Below are 25,134 nucleotides of genomic sequence, written 5' to 3' on the forward strand. Positions count from 1 at the left end.
TCCTTCTCATCCTAATCCAAAACATAGCACCCTACCAGCTACTAGGAGGAAAATTAACTCTGTCCTAACTGAAACCTGGACAGGCCCTCACTGTACTAATCACCAACATACATTAGAGTGACTGTGAGGCTACTGTGCTTTTGCTACAGATTCAGTAACTCCAAGAACAGTGTTAGATGGGAGCAAAACTAACATAAAACTTCTAATTAATTCCTTCCCCTCACCTATGCTCTCTTTAATCCGATTAATAATGTCCTGACCTATCTATAGACAGGCAAAACACTAGAGGGTGGAAAGGCCTTGCAGAGAGATCTGGACAGATTGGAGAGCTGGGCGATCACCAACCACATGAAGTTTAACAAGAGCAAGTGCCAGGTCCTGCACCTGGGAAGGGGCAACCCTGGCTATACGTACAGACTGGGCGATGAGATGCTGGGGAGCAGCCCCGCAGAGAGGGATCTGGGGGTTTTGGCTGATAGCAAGCTGAATATGAGCCAGCAGTGTGTCCTGGTAGCCAGGAGGGCCAACCGTATCCTGGGGTGCATCAAGCACGGCATCGCTAGTCGGTCGAGGGAAGTGATTGTCCCGCTCTACTCTGCGCTGGTGCGGCCTCACCTCGAGTACTGTGTGCAGTTTTGGGCACCACAGTACAAAAAGGATGTGAAACTGTTGGAGAGCGTCCAGAGGAGGGCGACAAAGATGGTGAAGGGCCTAGAGGGGAAGAGGTATGAGGAGCGGCTGAGGTCACTTGGCCTGTTCAGCCTGGAAAAGAGGAGGCTGAGGGGAGACCTCATCACAGTCTACAGCTTCCTCACGACAGGGAGTGGAGGGGCAGGCACTGATCTATTCTCTTTAGTGACCAGTGATAGGACCCGAGGGAATGGAGTCAAGCTGCGACAGGGGAGGTTCAGGCTGAATATCAGGAAGAGGTTCTTCACCAGGAGGGTTGTCGCACACTGGAACAGGCTCCCCAGGGACACAGTCACTGCACCAAGCCTGTTGGAGTTTAAGAAGCATTTGGAGTATGCTCTTAGTGATATGGTCTGAATTTTTGTGTAGACCTGCGTAGTGCCAGGAGTTGGACTTGATGATCCTTGTGGGTTTCTTCCAACTCAGAGTATTCTATGATTCTATGAAAAGTGTTCCTAGTTTAATATTTGTTCTGTGGGGAGTTTGGTTTCATGTAATCCAAGTACTATAATGATCCAGTGAAGATAAAATATTGTTCACCTTTAATCCAATTTGTCATTCATTTTAGTCCTGAAGTTTTTCTGAATTAAAATAATTATTTGGTAGGTCCAAAAAGGAATTACAATCATTTTCCTATTGAGAAGGATTTTAAAGCTCACTGAAGAAAATAAAAATCTTAATTATAACATCAGTTACTACTGGATCAGGTCAATAATGTTTTGCAGGCTTTTTCAATATAATACTCTCTTGTTCCTTAAGGTGAATTAATGTTATCTTCTCTTTTGACTTGCAGGTTACCTTCCTATCCATCTAGTTAAATCTTAATACCAGCATTTATATTAAAACTTTAATTCCAATTCACAGTGTTTTTGTATGTGAGTGGTAGCTGCATGCTGATTTCTTAAGTAGTCTTTCTTTGATAGTACTTATGAACCAAGTAAATAGGCCCTATTAATATCCTTTTTTTTTCTTGATAGTAGAATGTAACAAGCAGCCTTTCTTGTCTGCATCAGTACTTTCCCTGAATTAACTTGATAAATTTGTCTGCCAGATTTTCTGGGAAATTACTCTGGGCATTTCTGAAAGAATTATTATGGGAGTAAATTCAGAACATCTGTGGCTAAGTAGAACTTTTGACTCTAAGAGTTTTGATAAGAATATGCCTGTATTTCACTGTTAACTTGTTCCAAGATCTTCAGCTCCTTGTTGCATCCTGGAGAATCTACGGAGTATATTGCACTGAAGGATTAAGCAATTAGTATATAATTCCTTCTATACTAATGAGAATACTTTTTTTTTTTATCAGTAGACTATGTTGTCCCTTTTCTATTCTTTTTGTTCAGTTCCCAAAAGCTTCTTCCAGGTGTAATTGAAATTAATTCCAAAAAGCTCAGTTTTGCTTTCCTTCGCATATTTAACACTCACTGTAAATATGGGCTTGCTAGAAATATAATACAAACGAACAAAACAAATCTCCAAAACCCTGTTTTTATGACTAATGGTCCATTTATATGGACAGTGTCCAGTTTTGGCTAGCATCTTGGGAGTATACTCCATTTATGCTTTAGCAGATCAATATACCTTCCCAAATGATTGTTAAATAACCTACCTTGGCCTTTCCCTATAAATACTGATTAGTAAAACAGTCAATTACTAAACAGAATTAATCACTTTAAAACACGTTAATTTGATTAAGTCAGAGTATGGATCAATTTTATACACACCAGGCAACAAAGGAAGAAACTTTCAAGCTCTTGTATAAATAAGACTCAATTTATTGCAAATAAGAAAGATGTGCTTTTATTTGTTTTCATTCCTCCTTCCTCAATAGGGAAGTTGGCACCATGTTTCAAGAAAGTGGTAGTGGCCTGAAGCCTTGAAAAACAAGTCAGCAGTGCTTTGCTTTCCTTCTTTAAATGAGCTCTGCTTGGCATCTGTTATATGTTTCTAGCAATTAGAAGGTTGTGCCTAATTTATAAAGAAAGACACTTTTTATGTCAAATGGCATAAAACTTTCATCTACCTCAAGGCCCGTTTCAAATAGCTACTCATCACTATGCTATAATATGTCTGTGGTTACTCTGGAGAAAATAATGTTGGGTTGTATCTTTAACATGACTAAATTCATTCTTCTGTGACCCTGTTCAAGACAACAACTTTTCATTTGAGATTAAATTTTACCATTTAGTCCTTCCAGTTCTTTACTCCATGCAAATGCTCACATAAAGGGCTTAGGGAAAGCACCAGAAATAAGTAGGTGATAAACTACTATGTAGCTTTAAATGCCTAGGATAAATCTGAAGCTAATTTTCAGAGTTCATTTCAAAAAAAAAAAAAAAAGAGGTAATTGTTTAGAAAGGCAACAATCTTGGTTAGAAAATACACAAATGCAGCTATTTAAGCTTGATGCATTTTTTTTTCCAGAGGAAAATTCCTACTGGAATCATTCATTATTTTCAATCATTTCAATATTTCACAATCCTTTGATATTTCTATATCAGTTTGAAATTATTGCTGTCTCTGTTATGAGTTAAACAGCAGAGGGCAATCTCTTCCTTTAAAAATACAAGAAAGTATGGCTTAAAATTACAGAGAATAAATGCTTTTCTTTGCAGTGCTTTTGACTTATCTCACAGTTTTGAATTTCATAGATATTTATAAGTGCAATGTTATTTTTAATGTAATACTTCTAAACTGAAACAGAAATATGCTTTTTTTAGAAATATGGCTTTTTTTTTCTTTTTTTCTAAGAGCTGGGCAGCTGAGCTCTGCCAGAACCGCACTCTCTGTCCTCAAAGGGAAAGGGGGAGAAAATACAGTGAAAAAGGCTCAAGGGTTGAGATAAGGACAGGGAGATCACTCAACAATTATTGTCACAGGCAAAATAGGATCAGCATAGGGAGATAAATGTAATTTATTACCTATTACTAACAAGCTAGAGCAGTGAGAAACTAAAAACTAACTAAAAACACTTTCCCCCCCATCCACCTTCTTCTACATCCTCCCTCTAAGCAGTGCAGGGGAATGGGGAATGGGGGCTGCGATCAGTCTGTAACACTTTGTCTCTACCGCTCCTTCATGGTCACGCTCTTCCTTTGTTCCCACGTGGGGTCCCTCCCATGGGATACAGTCCTTCCTGAACTGATCCTGCGTGGGCTTTCCACAGGTAGCAGCTTGTGTAAGATGCATTCAGGCTTTGTACAGGAATGAGGCTCAGGAGGACTTCTGTGCATGTGCAGTTCTTAGGTGAGAATTCACATAGACTCCTTTTTTTAAAATGCACTCACTATTGTATTGCAGTGGTTGACTGAACCAATAGATTCTTGAGTTTTTGTCACGTACAGCCTCTTTTTCACTTGAAAATGGAATGAAAATTTGAGTATGTTCATGTTTGCATAAAAGTCTCTTTAATAACCCCAACTTTATTACTATATAAAAATAATATTGTGGAAAAAATGCCATTACTTACAATACTAATATTGAACATCATTCCTTAAAAACAGGTGCTAGGATATGAAGCCTGCTATAAAGCTCTTAATACCCATGATGAGTGTAAAACAAGAGAAAGCGCTGCTTAGCAACAACTAAAACATAAGTGTGTTATCAACATTATTTTTCTCCTAAATCCAAAACATGTCACCATATCAGCCACTATGAAGAAAATTAACCCTATCTCAGCTGAAACCAGTGCACACAGCTTCTAAAATATATTGGATAGTACCTTAGCAACTTCATCCGCCAGTTCCCTCAGGATCCTCAGATGCATCTCATCAGGTCGTATGGACTTGTGCACGTTCAGGTTCCTTAGACAGTCTCAAACCTGATCTCCTACAGTGGGCGGTTCTTCATTCTCACAGTCTTGCCTTTGCCTTCTGCCACTTGGGCTGTGTGGCTAGAACACTTGCTGGTGAAGACTGAGGCAAAAAGTGCCAAAAGTTGTTCAATACCTCAACCTTCTCCATATCCTTGGTAGCCAGGTCTTCCGTTTCCTTCAGGAGAGAGCTCACATTTTCCCTAGTCTTCGTTTTATCACTGATATACTTCTAGAATCCCTTCATGTTGCCCTTGATGTCTCTGGCCAGATTCAATTCTGTCTGGGCTTTAGCTTTCCTAACTTGATCCCTGGCTGCTTGGATAATGTCTCTTTATTCCTCCCAGGTTACCTGTCCTTGCTTCCACCCTCTGTAGGCTTGCTTTTTGTGCTTGAGCTTGACCAGGCACTCCTCATTCATCCATGCAGACCTCTCAGTGTTTTTGCCTGACTTCCTCTTTGTTGGAATGCATCGCTCCTGAGCTTGGAGTGGGTGATCCTTAAATATTAGCCAACTTCCTTGTAACCCTCTTCCCTCCAGTGCTTTATCCCACTCTTCCAAGCAGATTCCTGAAGAGGCCAAAGTCTGCTCTCCCAAAGTCCAGGGTTTTGAGCTTGCTGTGCACCTTCCTCACTGCCCTCAGGATCTTGAACTCCATCATTTCATGGTCACTGCAGCCAAGGCTGCCTTTGATCTTCACATTCTCCACAAGCCCCTCCATCTCCAGCCAGAGCTCCATGCACTCCAGCTGGTCATTGACATCCCCTCCTTGTCTCCTCCTGAGTGACATCCCCTCCTCATCTCCTCTGCCTGTCCTTCCTAAAGAGCCTATATCCTTCCTTTACAACACTCATCTGCAAACTTGCTGAGGGTGCACTCTTCCCCTTCATCCAGGTCATTAATGAAGATGTTAAACAAGACTGGAGCCAGTATTGAACCCTGGGGTGCACCACTAGTGACATGCTTCCAACTGGTCTTTTATGGTAAATCACAAGATTAGATTGGATGATTGGAATCTACCACGTTTTCGTCACGGTTCTTTGCCTTCATTGTCCATTGATCTGTTAAATGAAGTTTAACAAACAGGAGAGGGAAATATTAAGAAAAAAAAAAGAAATAAGAATTACCCTCTTTCATATCCTGGAGGCATAGTGTTCTTAAACACTTCTCTTAAAACTAAATAGCACACTTAAATAGTACACTATAGCAAAATGAAAAAATGTCTTTGAGCAGTAAACAGAAAGCTGTCCTGAAAAACAAAGGAAAATTTTATTCAAATATGCACAAATACATTTACCTAAACTGAAGTGATTGTTTAGACAAAGTGTATTTATGTATTCAGGGATCTGTAGCAACATATGTGTACGTGTTTATGTGTGAGTATTTGAGTAACATGGTATGTTATGTCATTTAATATTTCTGTGGCTAGTGATATAGGCAGATCAGGTTTTGTACCGTGTCAGTAACAGAAATATTTATAGAACATTTTTTACCATTTTAAGTTGACATTTTTCTTTGACAGGACTATAACCAAGTTCATTATGAGTTATATATATACCTGTACTGTTGACATTTTATCCTAATGGATCTATTAGTCACTAGAAAATAGTTTTCTCTTAAGTTTGAGAAATAGCTTTTTGTGCCTTTTCATCAGTTTGCATTTACCAAAGTTTTTTCATAATCATAGAATTATAGAATCATAGAACGGCTTGGGTTGGAAGGGACCTTAAAGATCATCTATTTCCAACCCCCCTGCCATTGGCAGGGATGCCACCCACTAGATCAGGTTGCCCAGGGCCAAATCCAACCAGATCTTGAAAGAAAGACACAGTGAAAGTCACAGAAAGACTGATTCATTTTACTGTTTGTCCTTTTAGTAGAGAATAAATTGCATACGGATACTTCATTTCTGTTTTTCTCCCTGTTTTGTTTTGAAAACCTCATTTTTTCTACAGAGATTGATTGCCAACAGTGTCTGTTGAAGAAGTTGTTTCATTTAATGGAAATATTCTTATGGATATGTTTTTTTTTGGTGGGGAGGAAAGGTATGAATAGAGATAAAAGTGATAATTCAGGCCTTTATAATCAGATATTCTATAAAAATGCAGTAATGAACATGCTGATAAATTTATGTAGCTTTATTTGTTAGGCAACAGCTTAAGTGATAGTCAGGCAACCTGAAGTTTATATATGGGAAACATGAAAGCTGGAGAGTAAGTGACAAAACAGTCACACCCTTTTTTTGCCCTGTAGTGTGATTTGCATTAGCAGAACTAGTCTGTGTATGTTAGCTTTGGAGTCAAACAGAATCACAGAATCATCTAGGATGAAAGAGACCTCCAAGATCACCTAGTCCAACCTCTGACCTAACACTAACAAGTCCTCCACTAAACCGTATCACTAAGTGCTACATCCAAATGTCTTTTAAAGACCTCCAGGGATGGTGACTCAACCACTTCCCTGGGCAGCCCATTCCAATGCCTAACAACCCTTTCAGTAAAGAAGTTCTTCCTAATATCCAACCTAAACCTCCCCTGGTGCAACTTTAGCCCATTCCCTCTCGTCCTATCACTGGGCACGTGGGAGAATAGACCAACCCCCACCTCTCTACAGCCTCCTTTAATGTACCTCTAGAGAGCGATAAGGTCTCCCCTGAGCCTCCTCTTCTCCAGACTGAACAATCCCAGCTCCCTCAGCCACTCCTCGTAAGACTTGTTCTCCAGACCCCTCATCAGCTTCGTTGCCCTTCTCTGGACTCGCTCGAGCACCTCCATGTCCTTCTTGTAGCGAGGGGCCCAAAACTGAACACAGTACTCGAGGTGCAGCCTCACCAGAGCCGAGTACAGGGGGACAATCACCTCCCTAGACCTGCTGGCCACACTATTTCTGATACAAGCCAGGATGCTGTTGGCCTTCTTGGCCACCTGAGCACACTGCTGGCTCATATTTAGCCAGCTATCGATGAATATCCCCAGGTCCTTCTCGGCCAGGCAGCTTTCCAGCCACTCATCTCCCAGCCTGTAGCTCTGCATGGGGTTGTTGCGACCCAGGTGCAGGACCCGGCACTTGGCCTTGTTGAACTTCATACAGTTGACCTCAGCCCATCACTCCAGCCTATCCAGATCCTCCTGCAGAGCCTTCCTACCCTCGAGCAGATCGACACACGCACTTAGCTTGGTGTCATCTGCAAACTTACTGAGGGTGCACTCGATCCCCTCATCCAGATCATCAATAAAGATATTTAAAGAGAACTGGCCCCAGTACTGAGCCCTGGGGGACTCCACTAGTGACTGGCCTCCAACTGGATTTGACTCCAGGCCTATCTAGGTCTAGACCTATTTACTTCTAAACCTATTTACTTCTAAATAGTATCTAAATTGCGCTGCTGTAATTGCATCTTCTTATATCTTTCCTTTCCCTAAATAAACAAATGATATGTTCCATATCATAGAAGGGCACCTCACATTTAATGAGTAAAAGTTGTATTTTATATACTTACCCATACTGGATGGACTAGTTATTAGTGACTAAGGTAACTTTTTACTCTTCTGAGTGACATCAGAAAACTACTTATTTTGTTGCTAATAAAAACTTTTGCTTATAAAAAAAGGATTGAAAACTTTATGAGAGAATACTAGGATAACTGTAAAAGTACATATATCAAGATATTGGTTCTGTATTTGAATTGTGCACCTAACCTCCCCTCTCTCCTTCTTTGGCATGGCTCACATTGTGTGACTAACACCTGCAAGAGAAATCTGCTAGAGGAATGAGTTGTGTTTCATGGTGCTTCTCTTGCTCTGTAACTGAAAAGGATTTTTTTTCAAGGAGTATGTTATTAGTGATAATATGACCTTTAAAATGCAATTTTCAGAAGCTTTTTCTATTATCTATATAGATAGTGATATATTCCTAGATAACAGCTTGCTTGAATGTTTTGGTTGCAGCTCCATAGCAATGGCAGCAATGGCATAGTGTTTGTTGTCTTTCATATCTGATGCAGCTTAAAAGTAAATAAGAAATCAGGAAAATTCAGGGCACCAATTTCAGTTTAGAAATAAATTTCTGATATATTCAGCTACTATCTAAGCTTTCTCTGAGCCCTATTAACAAAAAATCAGGTGTAGACATCACTTTTCTTCTATTATTCCAGTGATTTGTTATATAAAAATATTATAAGTAGAGTATAACAATACATTTTTTACTGAGTCATTTTCAAATGAAGTCACAAAATATTTTAAATCATTATTGTTTTATTGTAGTGCCCATGGGTCATGGGTTAGGACTGATTATTCAAAGCATTTTACTGACAATGAACAGTAACAACAAAAATATTTTCTACAAACTCAAATTTTTAGATTCTGTTATGTGTCCGTGGAATTCTTTTTCAAAGAGGATATGCTATTTTGCCTATTTAGAACTTGGAATGTAAAATAGGAAAGGATGACAAATTCGTATTTAGGCAGTTTTGATACCCCATTCACCTTTTTCAGTAACTGCAGGATGATTAGCATTGTACCAAGCCTCCTTCCAGCAAGTCACAATGTATTTTATTAATTTAAATATAGTTCTTAAGTATAGCACACCATGAAACCTCTTCCCTATTTAACCTGATCCGTTCTGTGCTTCATGGTTGCTCAAAGGAAACAACTACCTCTCTACAGTTCTCTTCCAAAATAGTTCTCTCAGACTGTTATGTAAATCTACTTTCCTACCTTGGACTGATCATCAGAGTTCTGCTTTCTGACACGTTAAGTAACACATCCTCAGCCTGTTACATGTTCGAGACAGTGAAATATAGCCTAGTATTAATCTCCTTGAATGTTACACCTGTTTCGAATATGTGTAGGTTTGCAGGAAAGCCTTTATTTTTGCATTTGCTCTTGATTTAGTAGGTCCAAGGAAAAGGAAAAGGGCAAAGGATAGATGAAGATTTCCTCCAAAGCTGCATGTCTTGCTATACAGCCCAATAAGGCAAGGTATTTGTATGAACCACAGCTGAAGATTACAAGTCATCAGGGTCTGAACCTGTAAATGACTCATGACTTTTGTTGACTGGCTTAAATAATTGTTTCTGCTATAAGCAAGAGCTACATTCTCAAGAAATTAATCACTTTGGATTTGTAATCCTCTCAAGACAAGAGAGACAAATTCTTTGTCGTGATGATGTTTTTTTGTACAGACTTCCATTCAGCTCCCAGACTGTTTCGATCTCATGCTACTGCTGTCAGTTATGCAGTCTATGTAAATTATACCATCCAGACCTAGCTGAATCATCAAGCACAGTGATATTAATTACTGACAGGCCAAACACTACAACCACAGTCCTTTACATATAGGTTTGGGAAATCCTGTTACAAAACAGAAAATATTTGCTAAGATGTATTTTTCCATGTTGTCCTGGTTCCAGTTAGGACAGAGTTAAGTAGCTCATAGTAGCTGGTAGGGTGCTATGTTTTGGATTAGGATGAGAAGAGCGCTGATAACATGCTGATGTTTTAATTGTTGCAGAGCAGTGTTTACACCAGGCCAAGGACTTTTCGGCTTCTTGCTCTGTCCTGCCAGCGAGCAGGCTGGGGGTGCAGCAGGATCTGGGAGGGGACAGACCCAGGACAGCTGACCCAAACTGGCCAAAGGGGTATTCCATACCATCTGACGTCATGCTAAACAATATATAGGGGTGGCTGGCCGGGGTGGGGGGGCCGGCTGCTCGGGAATAGGCTGGGCATCGGTCAGCGGGTGGTGAGCAATTGCATTGTGCATCACTTGTTTTCTTACACATTATTATTGTTAATACTATTATCATTATTATTATTATTATTATTATTGTTATTATTATATTCCTTATATTCCTTATATTCCTGTCTTAATAAACTGTCTTTATCTCAACTCACCGGCTTCACTTTCCCGTTTCTCTCCCCCATCCCAGAGAGGGAGGGGGGAGGGTGAGCGAACGGCTGTGTGGTGTTTAGCTGCCAGCCGGGTTAAACCACAACACATGTGAGAGAGATTCTTTAAATGGGCATCTTAAAATTGGCATCTTAAAATGGGCTAGTCCACACAAACCATTGATATGAAAAAAACCTTGCCTACTGCATCTCAATCATATGGCTTTCTTCTGTGGATTTAAGATCATGTCCTGGTTTTGGCTAGGATAGAGTTAATTTTCCTCCTAGTAGCTGGTAGGGTGCTGTGTTTTGGATTAGGATGAGAAGGATGTTGATAACACACCAATGCTTTAATTGTTGCAGAGCAGTGCTTATACTAAGCCAAGGACTTTTCAGCTTCTCACACTGTCCTGCCAGCAGACAGGCTAGGGGTGCAGCAGGATCTGGGAGGGGACAGATCCAGGACAGCTGACCCAAACTGGCCAAAGGGGTATTCCATACTATCTGACGTCATGCTGAACAATATATAGGGGTGGCTAGCTGGGTGGGGGGGGTGGGGGGTGGCTACTCGGGGGTAGGCTGGGCATCGGTCAGCAGGTGGTGAGCAATTGCATTGTGTATCACTTGTTTGTACACATTATTATTAGTAGTACTGTTATTAGTATTATTTTCCTTTCTTTCCTGTCCTAATAAACAGTCTTTATCTCAACCCACAGGTTTTCATTTCTTTCTAATTCTTTCCCCCTATCCCACAGAGGGAGGGGGGAGGGTGAGCGAACGGCTCTGTGGTGCTTAGCTGCCAGCTGGGTTAAACCATAACAGATCAGAAGAAGAAATTATTTTGAAATAGACTGTGCATGTCTCCCTCATAAATCTTTCTTTTAGGCTAGAAAGCTAGCTTGGAAAAATTATATAGACAATATCAAAAGGAATATAAAAACTTGAACTTTTTTCCAAGCTTGCTCCAACATTGACTGTAACCACTGTTGTAAGATTCCAAAAGGTTGATGTATGTATGGAGAGAATATGGAAACAGACCTATTTGCTGGCCCAGCTGGACATAATTTCAGAGCTCAAGAATAATAATTTAAAAAGAATAATCAATATCTGAATATATTGCTATATCATTTTGTCATAAGTAGTGAACAAATACTTGGGGCATCATTCTTTGGGAAGAATACAAAGCCAAAAGAATACATAATTGAGTTTGAGAACAAATATACGATCTTCTCCAAAAATAAAACAAATCTTCCTGTTTCACAAAAACTTTGGTTTGTGCTTAGTAGAATAACATTTCTTGTTACTAGCTGTGAAATGGTAGAGACCCTTCATGATTTGTCCAGACATTCAGGATGGGTGGGTATGATGTTCCAAAAGAAAATATACTTTCTTAGAAGTTGCAGACTTGGGTTCTAATAATAGAGAACATATGTTCTCCATATCTCTAAGACGCACATTTTTCACGTTGAACTTGGAGTTCTTGATTTCTGCTCGAGTAAACTAGTTGCAGGTATAAAGTTTTGTTAAGTAAGGAGTAGTAGCATCATTCTCCCAGGCCATCTAAAAAGGGGTGTGGGGGGTTGTATGTTTGTTAGCAGGATAAATTTCTTTAATAAGAACAACTCCCTATTTGAAGAGATTACTTTGTACTGTAAATTATGAAGATTTTTAAAAAGTAACTGGTAATCATTCCTAAGAATCTAGCTTTTCTTTTTTAATGGTAGCTTCTGTTATGTTTGTGGTAACATTAAAACTTCTTTTTTTTTTAATGAATCTATTTGAAAGGCAAATCTCCTCCTCCCCATTCTCTGTACTTCATCAGTTTAACTCTGCCAAGGTAACATCATTAAAAAGCAGGTATTTTATATGCACTAAAATCATATCTGAAAAATGAAAGCTTTCTTTAAAATTAGCTTAAATATAATTTTTAATGTGAACATTTTATTCATTTCAGCTAAATAGTATTGGATTAGGATAAGTTTATTCTGAAATAAGGGCCCATATACAAATTCATTAGTTCTCCTTTTTGTGTAATATCATCCCTATTACTATTTTTCTTAGTTTGAACACATCTTATCATCATTCATTCATAACCTCACATTGGTGAGATGGCCAGTCTGAAAAATTATTCCTGTTAATCTTTTTCACTGCGCATGAACTCTTTGTAAACATAGAAAATGAAGTAAATTTTATTGTTTTCTTTGTTTCAAATTAGGTTCATGCACTGTTAGTTCGAGAAGTCGATGTAGAAAAGGTGTCAACTTTTGGGAACCCCTATGTAGATGCAATAAGAAGTTTATGGAATGACCCTGGAATCCAGGAATGTTATGACAGACGACGGGAATATCAGTTATCAGATTCAACTAAGTAGTAAGTATATAGTGGCTACAACTCTTATTTTCTGTTTTTTCTAACAAAGCAATTCTTTTTATTATATTTTTTGTATACATATCTGTATGGTGTTTTTGTGTGTGTGCATGCATATGAGGCAGAAACATACTCTTAATAACTTGAACGTAAAGGCTACTTTAAGGATGGTAGTGTATCTAGTAGGAGTGTGTTTGTTTCCCAAAACATAAGCCTATGATCATTTGAAATCTTACAGTAAGTTTATTACTAGGGAGAGTTAATTGCTGTTAATTGCTGATGTTTTTTCTTGTTCTTTTGTTAGTTCTGTTCAAGCCCTTACTCTCCTCTGACATAAACTCACAGATGCAAGCTGGGCAAAAGTACTTTCATGGAGTATAATGACAGCAGTGAACACTGGGAAGTGTAACCAAGGGAAGCCCTCCATGCAATTCATACAAATTATAATGCCATAGAACTTCTGTTTTATATTTTATTTTCTTCCCCTTTCCTTTCTTTCCCTTTTCTTTTGCAGTCCTGGTGATGAGGTAAATAGTACCAAGCAAGTATTCTTGTGTCTTGTACGATTACATCTTCTATACAAAAAAGGACTAATCTTGAAAGAACATGGCTAAGAAGGCAAACATATAACTGAAAACAGATTTCAATTTGTAAAGTGTTTTTTTTTAAAGCATTTTAAGTTAAATCCTATTTGTTATAGATCAACTATACATGCGACTAAACCTGGTCTTGAATGCTATGTATCTACTCTCTTGTGGCCAAATTCTGATAAAATAGCAATGTGGAATTTAACATTGGACCCTGAGGGCTGCCTAAAGATTGGCTCCAAGAAATTCAGTTGCCCTGAGGAATGTAGTATATAGATCTGTTGAAATTTTTTGTCTGTTGCTGGGGGGGGAGGGGAGAGAAAAATGATGGAAGGAGAGGATGACCTTTTGGTGTTGCCCATTATTTTAAGTTACCTAATTTGGTTATTAGAACTATGGCAAAAGCTTCCACGGTCTCCACTGAAACTTTTATATTAGCTATGAAAATTAATGATTATATCATTCCAGACTCCATTTGTCAGGTTGGCATGAATGGAAGTCTCTCACTGAGGAAAGTGCAGAAGACATTGAAAAACACCATGAAGGTTCCATTTAAAGTCATTGGAACTTGGCCTTACTCACAACAGAGCTCTGGGGTGAGATTTATCTGCACAGTAGTCTGAGGATCCTTATCTAGCAGAACCCTATATACGTGAGTGAATCAAGACAAACTTAAAATTTTGCTGATGCAATTTAGGCAGCTAGAAAGCTACTGGTACATGAATTAGGTCTGCTCGTATTTGCTCTGATACTCTATTATCACAAAGCATTCTGATTTATAAACACCACATACAGGATTCATGTTTTCCCATGCAATCTGCTGTCCCGTAGAGCTAGTTGCCTTCCCAATATATCACTTTTATTATTTGCATGTGCATATTTCATTGCAGTGGTGCAAAGTACAGTAAAAACTCTCTTGTATTGCATGGGTTCTCAGTGTCCCCAAATATACAATATTGTATTTTCAGTGGTAAGAAAGCTAATAATCATAGGACGTTCCATATAAGTGACAGATAATCTTTAGGGTACATAAGCAGTGAAAGAAAATTTTAAGAGACTAATTAGGCTGACAATATACTTTCAGATTGTGTTCATTTTGAAATGAACAGCAAATGTAAGTAGAAGTTGAAACAGAATTTTTCTTATACTTTGAATTTCTTATATTTGTAGGTCCTAATTTTATTTCAGTTTTGAAAACAGTATCACATCTATTGTGGAATCAATCCATATATTTTAATGGTTGCCTTAGAGGACTAGAATTAGTAAGTCTCTAAAGTAGGAAATAAGCATCTAATGCTAATTATCAGAGTCCAGTACTCTCTGACTAGGTTATTTTAGATATTCCATGCATGGAGGGTGTAATGTTTAATATCAAATTTACTTATTTGAAGATAGTTGCTGTTACATGGGATTTCTGATTTAGCAGAGTGATATAAAGTATACTGAAATCACAATACAAATGTAAGTTACACTTAGCAAAATATAACGATTGCAATACACAGTTCAATCACATTAACAACACAATAGCATACAGTGCTGCCACTCCATAATATTACTGTATTGCCTGTTGAATGGTGAATTTCTTTAAATCCCTGGTTTCATAGAATCATGGAATCACTTGGAAAAGACCTCTAAGATAATCTAGTCCAAATATCCCCCTACCACCAATATTGCCCACTAAACTATGTCCCTAAGTACCACATCTACCCTTTCCTCCTTTGCCTCAGTCTTCACTGACAGTCAGGATTCCCAAGTCTTTTGTTTCCCTGAACCCATAGATGGAGGCTGTGGGAGCAAAGTCCCACCCACTGTAAGTGAAGAGCAGGTTCGAGACCACCTGATGAAACTAAACAAATACAAGTCTATGGGGCCTGATGACCTGTATCCCAGGGTCCTGAGGGAACTGGCTGATATAGTTGCAAAGACTCTCTCCATCATATTAGAAAATTCCTGGCGGTCAGGCGAAGTCCCTGGTGACTGGAAAAAGGGAAACGTCACTCCCATTTTTAAAAAGGGTAGAAAGGAGGACCCAGGGAACTACAGACTGGTGAGCCTCAACCTCTGTGCCTAGGAAGATCATCGAAAAGATCCTCCTGGAAGCAATGTCAAGGCACATGCAAGGCAAAGAGGTGAACCGAGACAGCAAGCATGGCTTCACCAAGGGTAAATAGTGCCTGACCAATCTGGTGGCCTTCCATGATGGAGTGACTGCATCAGTTGACAAAGGAAGACCGACCAATGTAATCTACCTGTACTTCTGCAAGGCCTCTAACACTGTTCCACATGACATCCTGATCTCCAGGTTGGAGAGATATGGATTTGATGGGTGGACCATTCAGTGAATAAAGAGTTGGCTTGAAGGTCGCACCCAGAGAGTGGTGGTCAATGGCTCTATGTCCAAGTGGAAGCTGGTGACGAGTGGTGTACCTCAGGGATCATTCTTGGGACCAGTACTGTTTAATATCTTTATCCATGATGTAGACAGTGGGATCGAGTGCACCCTCAGCAAGTTTGCAGATGACACCAAGCTGAGTGGTGGAGTTGATACGATAGAAGGAAGGGATGCCATTCAAAGGGACCTGGACAAGCTTGAGAAGTGGACCCACATGAACCTAATGAGATTCAACAAGTCAAAGTGCAAGGTGCTGCACCTGGGTTGGGGCAATCCCAGACATGAGTACAGACTGGGAGAAGAACTCACTGAGAGCAGCCCTGCAGAGAAGGACCTGGGGGTTCTGGTGCACAAAAAGCTCGACATGAGCCAGCAGTGTGCACTTGTAGCCCGGAAGGCCAACTGCATCCCGGGCTGCATCAAAAGAGGAGTGGCCAGCAGGTCAAGGGAGGTGATTGTCCCCCTCTACTCTGCCCTTGTGAAGACCCACTTGGAGTACTGCGTCCAGGTCTGGAGCCCCCAGCACAAGAAGGATATCAATCTGTTAGAACGGGTCCAGAGGAGGGCCACAAAGATGATCAAGGGGCTGGAGCACCTCTCCTATGAAGAAAGTCTGAGAGAGCTGGGTCTGTTCAGCTGACAGAAGAGAAGGCTTCGGGGTGACCTCATTGCAGCCTTTCAGTACTTAAAGGGGGCATATAAAAGATGGAGAGCAACTCTTTGCTCAATCAGATAATGACAGGACAAAGGGGAATGGTTTTAAACTAAAAGAGGGGAGATTTTGATTAGAGCTTAGGAGGAAATTCTTCACTCAGAGGGTGGTAAGGCACTGAAACAGGTTGCCCAGAGAGGTTGTGGATGCCCCATCCCTGGAGGTGTTCAAGACCAGGTTGAACGAGGCCCTGGGCAACCTGCTCCAGTGGGTGGCATCCCTGCCCATTGTAGGGGGGGGTTGAAACTAGATGATCTTTAAGGTCCCTTCCGTCCCAAGCTGTTCTATGATTCTACGATTCCTTAAACACCTCCAAGGACAGTGACTCCAACATTTCCCTAGGCAACCTGTTCTAAGGAACAGGTTTCATATGGAAAAAAAAAAAGTAAATTTCCAACCCTTTTGCTTTAAAGAAGCCTTGAGTATAATTCACTGCAATAATAGTTATAAACTACGATAAAACAAATAAATGAATTTCTAAATTTTCTGTTACAATAGCAGCTATAATAATGATATTTGAAAATTATGCGGGGGGTTAGTATGTATTTAAATAATAATGGCATTCCCGTTATCTTTTCCTTTGTATGTAAATAATCAGTTTTCTTTATTTACACATTCCATACTCCCTTTCAACATTTTGAAAAAGTCTGTCAACCCAACAAGTAAATTATTTTAAAAAGAAAATCAAACCATCACTCCATCCCTCCTAATGGAAAATTTCTTGGTTTTATGTATGCAGTTCTATAGACATAAAGGTGCGCTGTTATGCAGTTAATACAAACATGATTATAATGATATTGAGCATGTTTGTTAATTTGTTCCAACTGTTTTTTGAGGGGGAAGATTGCATATGACAAAAGAGTTGACGATCCATTTCTGTAATATAGCAAAATTTTCAGATGTGGTAGAGAACAGTGGATACAGTAGAGCAGAAAGACTCTGATGTCAATCCTAATGATACATATGCTCACACAAGGATTTTTTTTGTTGTTGTTATTTTTTATCAGAGGGGACATGAGTTTTAAAGAGAGACTTAAGCAGATTGTAGTGGTTTTAGAGTGTCTTGAAAGTGTCAGAGAATATCAGGACTCCAAGTGCATAATAACACAAGTACAATTTAAAACAGGTCAGACAGAAGCTTTATTAATTATGTTCATAGTGAGAAAACACTCAAGCAGCATTTCCCCCTCTGCGCCCCTGTCCTCTGCCGAGTGATTGCAGAGATCTCTGGTGGTTTTACTCAGGTAGACAGCCGAACTCCACCTCAGCCGCTCTCTCACTCCCCCTCCTCAAAGGGAAAAGGGGAGAAAATACGATGCAAAGGGCTCAAGGGTTGAGATAAGGATGGGGAGATCGCTCAGCAATTATCGTGATGGGCAAAACAGACTCAGAGTAGGGAGACAGTAAGATTTATTGCCTATTACTAACAAGCTAGAGAAGCGAGAAACAAAGAAAACACCTTCCCATCATCCACCTTCTTCTACCTCCTCCCCCCTGAGCGGCGCAGGGTAACGGGGGAATGGGGGTTGCGGTCAATCTGTAGCACTTGGTCTCCGCTTCTCCTTCTCGGTCACTCTCTCTTGTTGTGGTTTAAACCGGCTGGCAGCTAAACACCACACAGCCGTTCGCTCACCCTCCCCCCTCCCTCTCTGGGATGGGGGAGAGAAACGGGAAAGTGAAGCCTGTGAGTTGAGATAAAGACAGTTTATTAAGACAGGAATATAATAATAACAACAATAATAATAGTGATAATGATAATAGTATTAATAATAATAATGTGTAAGAAACAAGTGATGCACAATGCAATTGCTCACCACCCGCTGACCGATGCCCAGCCTATCCCCGAGCAGCCGGCCCCCCACCCCGGCTAGCCACCCCTATATATTGTTTAGCATGACGTCAGATGGTATGGAATACCCCTTTGGCCAGTTTGGGTCAGCTGTCCTGGGTCTGTCCCCTCCCAGATCCTGCTGCACCCCTAGCCTGCTCGCTGGCAGGACAGAGCGAGAAGCTGAAAAGTCCTTGGCCTGGTGTAAACACTGCTCTGCAACAATTAAAACATCAGCATGTTATCAGCGCTCTTCTCATCCTAATCCAAAACATAGCACCCTACCAGCTACTATGAGGGAAAATTAACTCTGTCCTAACTGGAACCAGGACAGATATCCACCCCTTATTCCATACCATTTATGTCATGCTCAGGTTACGCTCTTTCCAATACATTCTAATTAATCACCATTTTCATCTATGATATATAGCAATCATGGTAGTGATGACATACAGTATTATATAATAATTAACATACTACAATTCAACTCATGGGCTATTCTCACCCAGTATTAAATCCCCTTGAGGTACACACCGGACCTCCCCATTCTTTTGCATTACCCACCAAGTGCATCCAGGTCCCTGAGCAAAAGCAATTCCACGAATGGGTTTGCCTTTTCCTGAGGCAGGAGTAGCCCAGACTGTTTTACCCAGCATGTTTCTTACGTGCACTACAGGAACTTTATCCCCTTCTACAGTGCGTAACAGGTTTGATTGGGCAGGTCCAGCTCGGTTGGCAGATCCCCTAGTATTGACTAACCAGGTGGCCTTTGCCAAATATGTATCCCAATTTTTGAACATCCCAGCACCCATTGCTTTCATTATAGTCTTCAACAGTCCATTGTATCGTTCAACTTTCCCAGAGGCTGGTGCATGATAGGGGATGTGATACACCCACTCAATACCATGTTCTTTGGCCCAAGTGTCTATGAGGTTGTTTTGGAAATGAGTCCCGTTGTCTGACTCAATTCTTTCTGGGGTGCCATGTCGCCATAGGACTTGCTTTTCAAGGCCCAGGATAGTGTTCCGGGCGGTGGCATGGGGCACAGGATATGTTTCCAGCCATCCGGTGGTTGCTTCCACCATTGTAAGTACGTGGCGCTTGCCGTTGCGGGTTTGAGGGAGTGTGATGTAATCAATCTGCCAGGCCTCTCCATATTTATATTTCAGCCATCGTCCTCCATACCAAAGAGGCTTTGACCGTTTGGCTTGCTTGATTGCAGCACATGTTTCACAATCATGAATAACCTGTGCTATAGTGTCCATGGTCAGGTCCACCCCTCGATCACGAGCCCATCTGTATGTTGCATCTCTACCTTGATGGCCTGAGGTGTCATGGGCCCATCGGGCTATAAATAATTCACCTTTATGTTGCCAGTCCAGGTCCAACTGAGCCACTTCAATCTTAGCAGCCTGATCCATCTGCTGGTTGTTTTGATGTTCTTCAGTAGCCCGATTCTTGGGCACATGAGCATCTAAATGGCGTACCTTTACAACCAGGTTCTCTACCTGGGCAGCAATATCTTGCCACAATGCAGCAGCCCAGATGGCTTTGCCCCTGCGCTGCCAGTTGTTCTGCTTCCATTGCTGTAACCACCCCCACAGGGCATTTGCTACCATCCATGAATCAGTATAGAGAGAGAGAACTGGCCACTTTTCTCGTTCAGCAATATCTAAAGCCAGCTGAGTGGCTTTCACTTCTGCAAACTGACTCGATTCACCTTCTCCCTCAGCAGCTTCTGCAACTCGTCGTGTAGGACTCCATACAGCAGCTTTCCATCTCCGATGCTTTCCCACAATACGACAGGACCCATCAGTGAACAAGGCATATTTCTTCTCATTTTCCGGTAGCTTGTTGTACAGTGGGGCTTCTTCAGCACGGACCACCTCCTCCTCTGATGATATCCCAAAGTATTTGCCTTCTGGCCAGTCCATAATAACTTCCAAGATTCCTGGGTGTCTGGGGTTTCCTATTCGAGCCCGCTGAGTAATCAGTGCAACCCACTTGCTCCATGTATCATCAGTTGCATGATGTGTAGAGGGGACCCTTCCTTTGAACATCCAGCCTAGTACCGGCAGTCAGGGTGCCAGGAGGAGCTGCGCTTCAGTACCGACCACTTCCGAAGCAGATCGAACTCCTTCATATGCTGCCAATATCTCCTTTTCAGTTGGAGTATAGCGGGCCTCAGATCCTCTGTATCCCCGACTCCAAAACCCCAGGGGTCGACCTCGAGTTTCCCCAGTTTCTTTCTGCCAGAGGCTCCAGGTGGGACCATTCTCTCTGGCCGCGGTGTAGAGCACATTCTTTACATCTGGTCCTGTTCGGACTGGCCCGAGGGCTACTGCATGAACTATTTCCTGCTTAATTTGTTCAAAGGCTTGTCGTTGCTCAGGGCCCCATTCAAAAGCATTCTTCTTACGGGTTACTTGGTAGAGCGGGTTTACAATCAGACTGTAATTTGGAATATGCATTCTCCAAAACCCCACGACACCTAGGAAAGTTTGAGTTTCTTTTTTGCTAGTTGGTGGAGACATAGCTGTTATTTTGTTGATCACATCCATTGGGATTTGACGACGTCCATCTTGCCATTTTATTCCTAAAAACTGGATCTCTCATGCAGGTCCTTTGACTTTATTTTGTTTTATGGCAAAACCGGCCTTCAGAAGGATTTGGACTATTTTCTTCCCTTTCTCGAAAACTTCTTCTGCAGTGTCACCCCACACAATGATGTCATTGATGTACTGCAGGTGTTCAGGAGCTTCCCCCTGTTCCAGCGCAGACTGGATCAGTCCATGGCAAATGGTAGGGCTGTGTTTCCACCCCTGGGGCAACTGATTCCAGGTGTATTGGACTCCCCTCCAAGTTAAAGCAAACTGTGGCCTGCACTCTGCTGCTAGAGGGATGGAGAAAAATGCCTTAGCGATATCAGTTGTGGCATACCACTTGGCTGCCTTTGATTCCAGTTCATACTGGAGTTCTAGCATGTCCGGCACTGCAGCACTCAGTGGTGGCGTGACTTCGTTCAGGCCACGATAGTCCACTGTTAGTCTCCACTCACCATTAGACTTTCGCACTGGCCATATGGGACTATTGAAAGGTGAATGAGTCTTGCTGATCACTCCTTGGCTCTCCAGTTGACGAATTAGCTTATGGATGGGAATCAGGGAGTCTCGGTTGGTGCGATATTGCCGCCGGTGCACAGTTGTGGTAGCGATCGGCACTTGCTGTTCTTCAACCCTCAGCAACCCCACAACAGAAGGGTCCTCTGAGAGACCAGGCAAGGTAGACAACTGTTTAATGTCCTCTGTCTCTAAGGCAGCTATGCCAAAAGCCCAGCGGAACCCTTTTGGGTCCTTGAAATATCCTCTTCTAAGATAGTCTATGCCAAGGATGCACGGAGCATCCGGGCCAGTCACAATACGGTGCTTTTGCCACTCATTACCGGTTAGACTCACTTCAGCCTCCAATAAAGTTAACTGCTGGGATCCCCCCGTCACACCATAAATACAGATGGGCTCTGGCTCTTTATAGCTTGATGGCATTAGAGTACATTGTGCACCGGTGTCTACTAAAGCCTTATCACAGTATCACAGTATCACAGATTTCTAGGTTGGAAGAGACCTCAAGATCATCGAGTCCAACCTCCGACCTAACACTATGTACTCCACTAAACCATATCGCTAAGCTCTACATCTAAACGTCTTTTAAAGACCTCCAGGGATGGTGACTCCACCACCTCCCTGGGCAGCCCATTCCAATGCTTAATAACCCTTTCGGTAAAGAAGTACTTCCTAACATCCAACCTAAAACTCCCCTGTCGCAACTTTCGCCCATTCCCCCTCGTACTGTCACCAGGCACGTGGGAGAACAGACCAACCCCCACCTCTCTACAGCCTCCTTTAAGGTAACTGTAGAGAGCGATAAGGTCGCCCCTGAGCCTCCTCTTCTCCAGGCTGAACAAGCCCAGCTCCCTCAGCCGCTCCTCGTAAGACTTGTTCTCCAGACCGCTCACCAGCTTGGTCGCCCTTCTCTGGACTCTCTTGAGCACGTCCATGTCCTTCCTTTAGTGAGGGGCCCAAAACTGAACACAGTACTCAAGGTGCGGCCTCACCAGAGCTGAGTACAGGGGCACAATCACTTCCCTAGACCTGCTGGCCACACTGCTTCTTATACAGTCCAGGATGCTGTTCGCCTTCTTGGCCACCTGAGCACACTGCTGGCTCATATTCAGCCAACTATCAACCAATACTCCCAGGTCCTTCTCGGCCAGGCAGCTTTCCAGCCACTCATCTCCCAGCCTGTAGCTCTGCATGGGGTTGTTGCGACCCAGGTGCAGGACCCGGCACTTGGCCTTGTTGAACTTCATACAGTTGACCTCAGCCCATCACTCCAGCCTATCCAGATCCTCCTGCAGAGCCTTCCTACCCTCGAGCAGATCGACACACGCACTTAGCTTGGTGTCATCTGCAAACTTACTGAGGGTGCACTGGACGCCCTCATCCAGATCATCGATAAAGATATTAAAGAGGACCGGCCCCAGTACCGAGCCCTGGGGGACTCCACTAGTGACCAGCCTCCAACCAGATTTGACTCCATTCACCACTTATACTTCTGTGGGTCTGACGTGCCAGGCCATCGAATCCACACAGTCCAATAAACTCGATTGTCCCTTTCCTCCCCCTGGCTGGAGGCAGGGCCCCTCTAGTCCTGGTCAGAATCTTCGTTTCTGTGTCTAAAGGACTGCCTGCTGGAAGTTGGAGCAGCAAACTTTTCAGAGAATTCCTTTTTCCCACTTGTTTTCCTTTGCAATTCACGTACCCGTGCCTCTAGGGTCGCAGTAGATTTTCCATCCCATTTTCTCATGTCCTCTCCATGGTCACGTAGGTAAAACCACAGGGTGGCGCGGTGTGTGTGCCCACCATATTGTCTTCCTTGTATAGATGAACGTTTACCCCTAATAGCTGAGACACTGGTTTGTACAGGTGGGGAGGAAAATAATCTTTCTTCACGTTGGTGGATCTTTTCAGAAAGTTTCTCCAAAGTATTCTCTTTTAGTTGGTGGACACTGGTTCGTTCAGGTGGAGGGGAAGATAAATTCTCTTTAAGTTGGTGGACCTCTTCAGAGAGTTTCTCCACAGCCGAGACACAGGCCTGTAGGGAAGAGGAGAGATTTCCTTCGTACTGCCGGAGTATTTTAGTCACTTCATCCACTGTGGGATTCTCCTCCTCTTTCCAGGTTAGTATTGCCAATGAGCTGGCATATGATGATGGTGCACTCCGTACAAACTTCCGCCACATAGGTGGTGTACACCGGGCTTCATCTGGATCTGTGGATGTTTGTGCATCGTCTAGGTCCTTATATATTACTTCCCGTACGGCCAATTCCCTCAGGTACTGAATTCCCTTCTCCATGGTGGTCCATTTGCCTGGTAGACATACAAGTTCTTCCTTGAAGGGATACCTTTCCTGCACAGCTGACAGGAGACACCTCCAGAGGCTGCGAGATCGTGCTCCATCTCCAATTGCTTTGTCAATGCATGCGTCCCTAGCAAGGGATCCCAGCCGCCTGGCTTCCTTGCCCTCTAATTCCACACAATTGGCTCCGGTGTCCCAGCACCGGAGCAGCCAGGTGACAAGCTGCTCACCTATGCAGCGACCAAAATCTTTTCGCACATCTCGTAGCTCACGCTGGTATAGAGTCCGGGTAGTTACTGTTGATTTTTTGACATCCTCTTCTTCATCCTCCTGCACCTTTGATGGCCCAGCCTCGTCTTCACTATGCCCAGACTTAGCAGAAGACCGTCTGCGTTCTAAACGACCTGAGTCTCTATACCATTTTTTCACCTTGTCTACAGGGGCAACTTGCACTGCTACAGCTCGTTTCTCTGACCCAGCCACAGGGTCTGCCACAGGGGTTGGAATACCCTCTGTGGGGTCAACTTGCACTGCTACAGCTCGTTTCTCTGACCCAGCCACAGGAGTGGGAGCAGCTGCAGGAGCTGGAGCTGCTGCAGGGGCTGGAGTGGCTGCGGGAGCTGGAGCTGGAGCGGCTGCAGGACCTATAGCGGATGCAGGGGCTGGAACTGGAGCGGCTGCAGGACCTGGAGCGGTTGCAGGAGCTGGAACTGGAACAGCTGCAGTAGCTGGAGCGGCTGCAGGAGCTGGAACTGGAGCGGCTGCAGGATCTGGAGCGGCTGCAGGAGCTGGAACTGGAGCGGCTGCAGGAGCTGGAGCTGGAGCGGCTGCAGGATCTGGAGCGGCTGCAGGAGCTGGAGCTGGAGCGGCTGCAGGAGCTGGAGCGGCTGCAGGAGCTGGAGCTGGAGCGGCTGCAGGAGCTGGAGCGGCTGCAGGAGCTGGAACTGGAACAGCTGCAGGAGCTGGAGCGGCTGCAGGAGCTGGAGCTGGAGCGGCTGCAGGGGCTGGAGCTAGGTTGATAGTAGCATCAATTGCAGCTCGATAGGCACAAGCCAGACCCCAGCACGCTACAGTGATTTGTGTCACTTTGGAACTGCCAGAGTCATGACACCTTTTTTTCAAGCATTCTGCCAGCTTTTTAGGATTTTGCAGTTGTTCAGGGGTGAATGTCCAAAACACTGGAGGTGACCACTGCTCTAGAAACCTGCCCATATCCTCCCACACTCCCTGCCACTCGCAACTATCCCGCCTCAAGACAGATCTCTGGGTGAGATTCCTAAGTAGTTGTTTAACCCTCACCAAAACCTGAAGCGCATTCAGGAGACATAACAGCAAGAGCAGGCTGGTCTGAGTATCCCAAGGATATTCAACATCTCGGAGAACCACCGTAACTAGCTCGGGGGATAAGAGGGTGGTGAAGGAGAAAGGGAGAGTGAACAGGTA

At 42.8% G+C, this 25,134-nt stretch overlaps 1 protein-coding gene across 3 annotated transcripts in view; it reads left to right on the forward strand.

Annotated features, from left to right (window-relative positions):
* The window catches only part of LOC308184778 (guanine nucleotide-binding protein G(q) subunit alpha-like), a 135,435-nt gene that overhangs the window by 46,373 nt on the left and 63,928 nt on the right, over window positions 1–25,134 (forward strand). For all 3 annotated transcript variants that reach the window (XM_080572318.1, XM_080572317.1, XM_080572319.1), the window contains exon 4: window positions 12,606–12,760. In XM_080572318.1, coding sequence (XP_080428444.1) covers window positions 12,606–12,760 — 155 coding nt within the window. The remainder of the gene's footprint in view (window positions 1–12,605; window positions 12,761–25,134) is intronic.

Source organism: Anser brachyrhynchus, assembly GCF_964034855.1.
Source record: "Anser brachyrhynchus genome assembly, chromosome: W".
NCBI lineage: Eukaryota > Metazoa > Chordata > Aves > Anseriformes > Anatidae > Anser > Anser brachyrhynchus.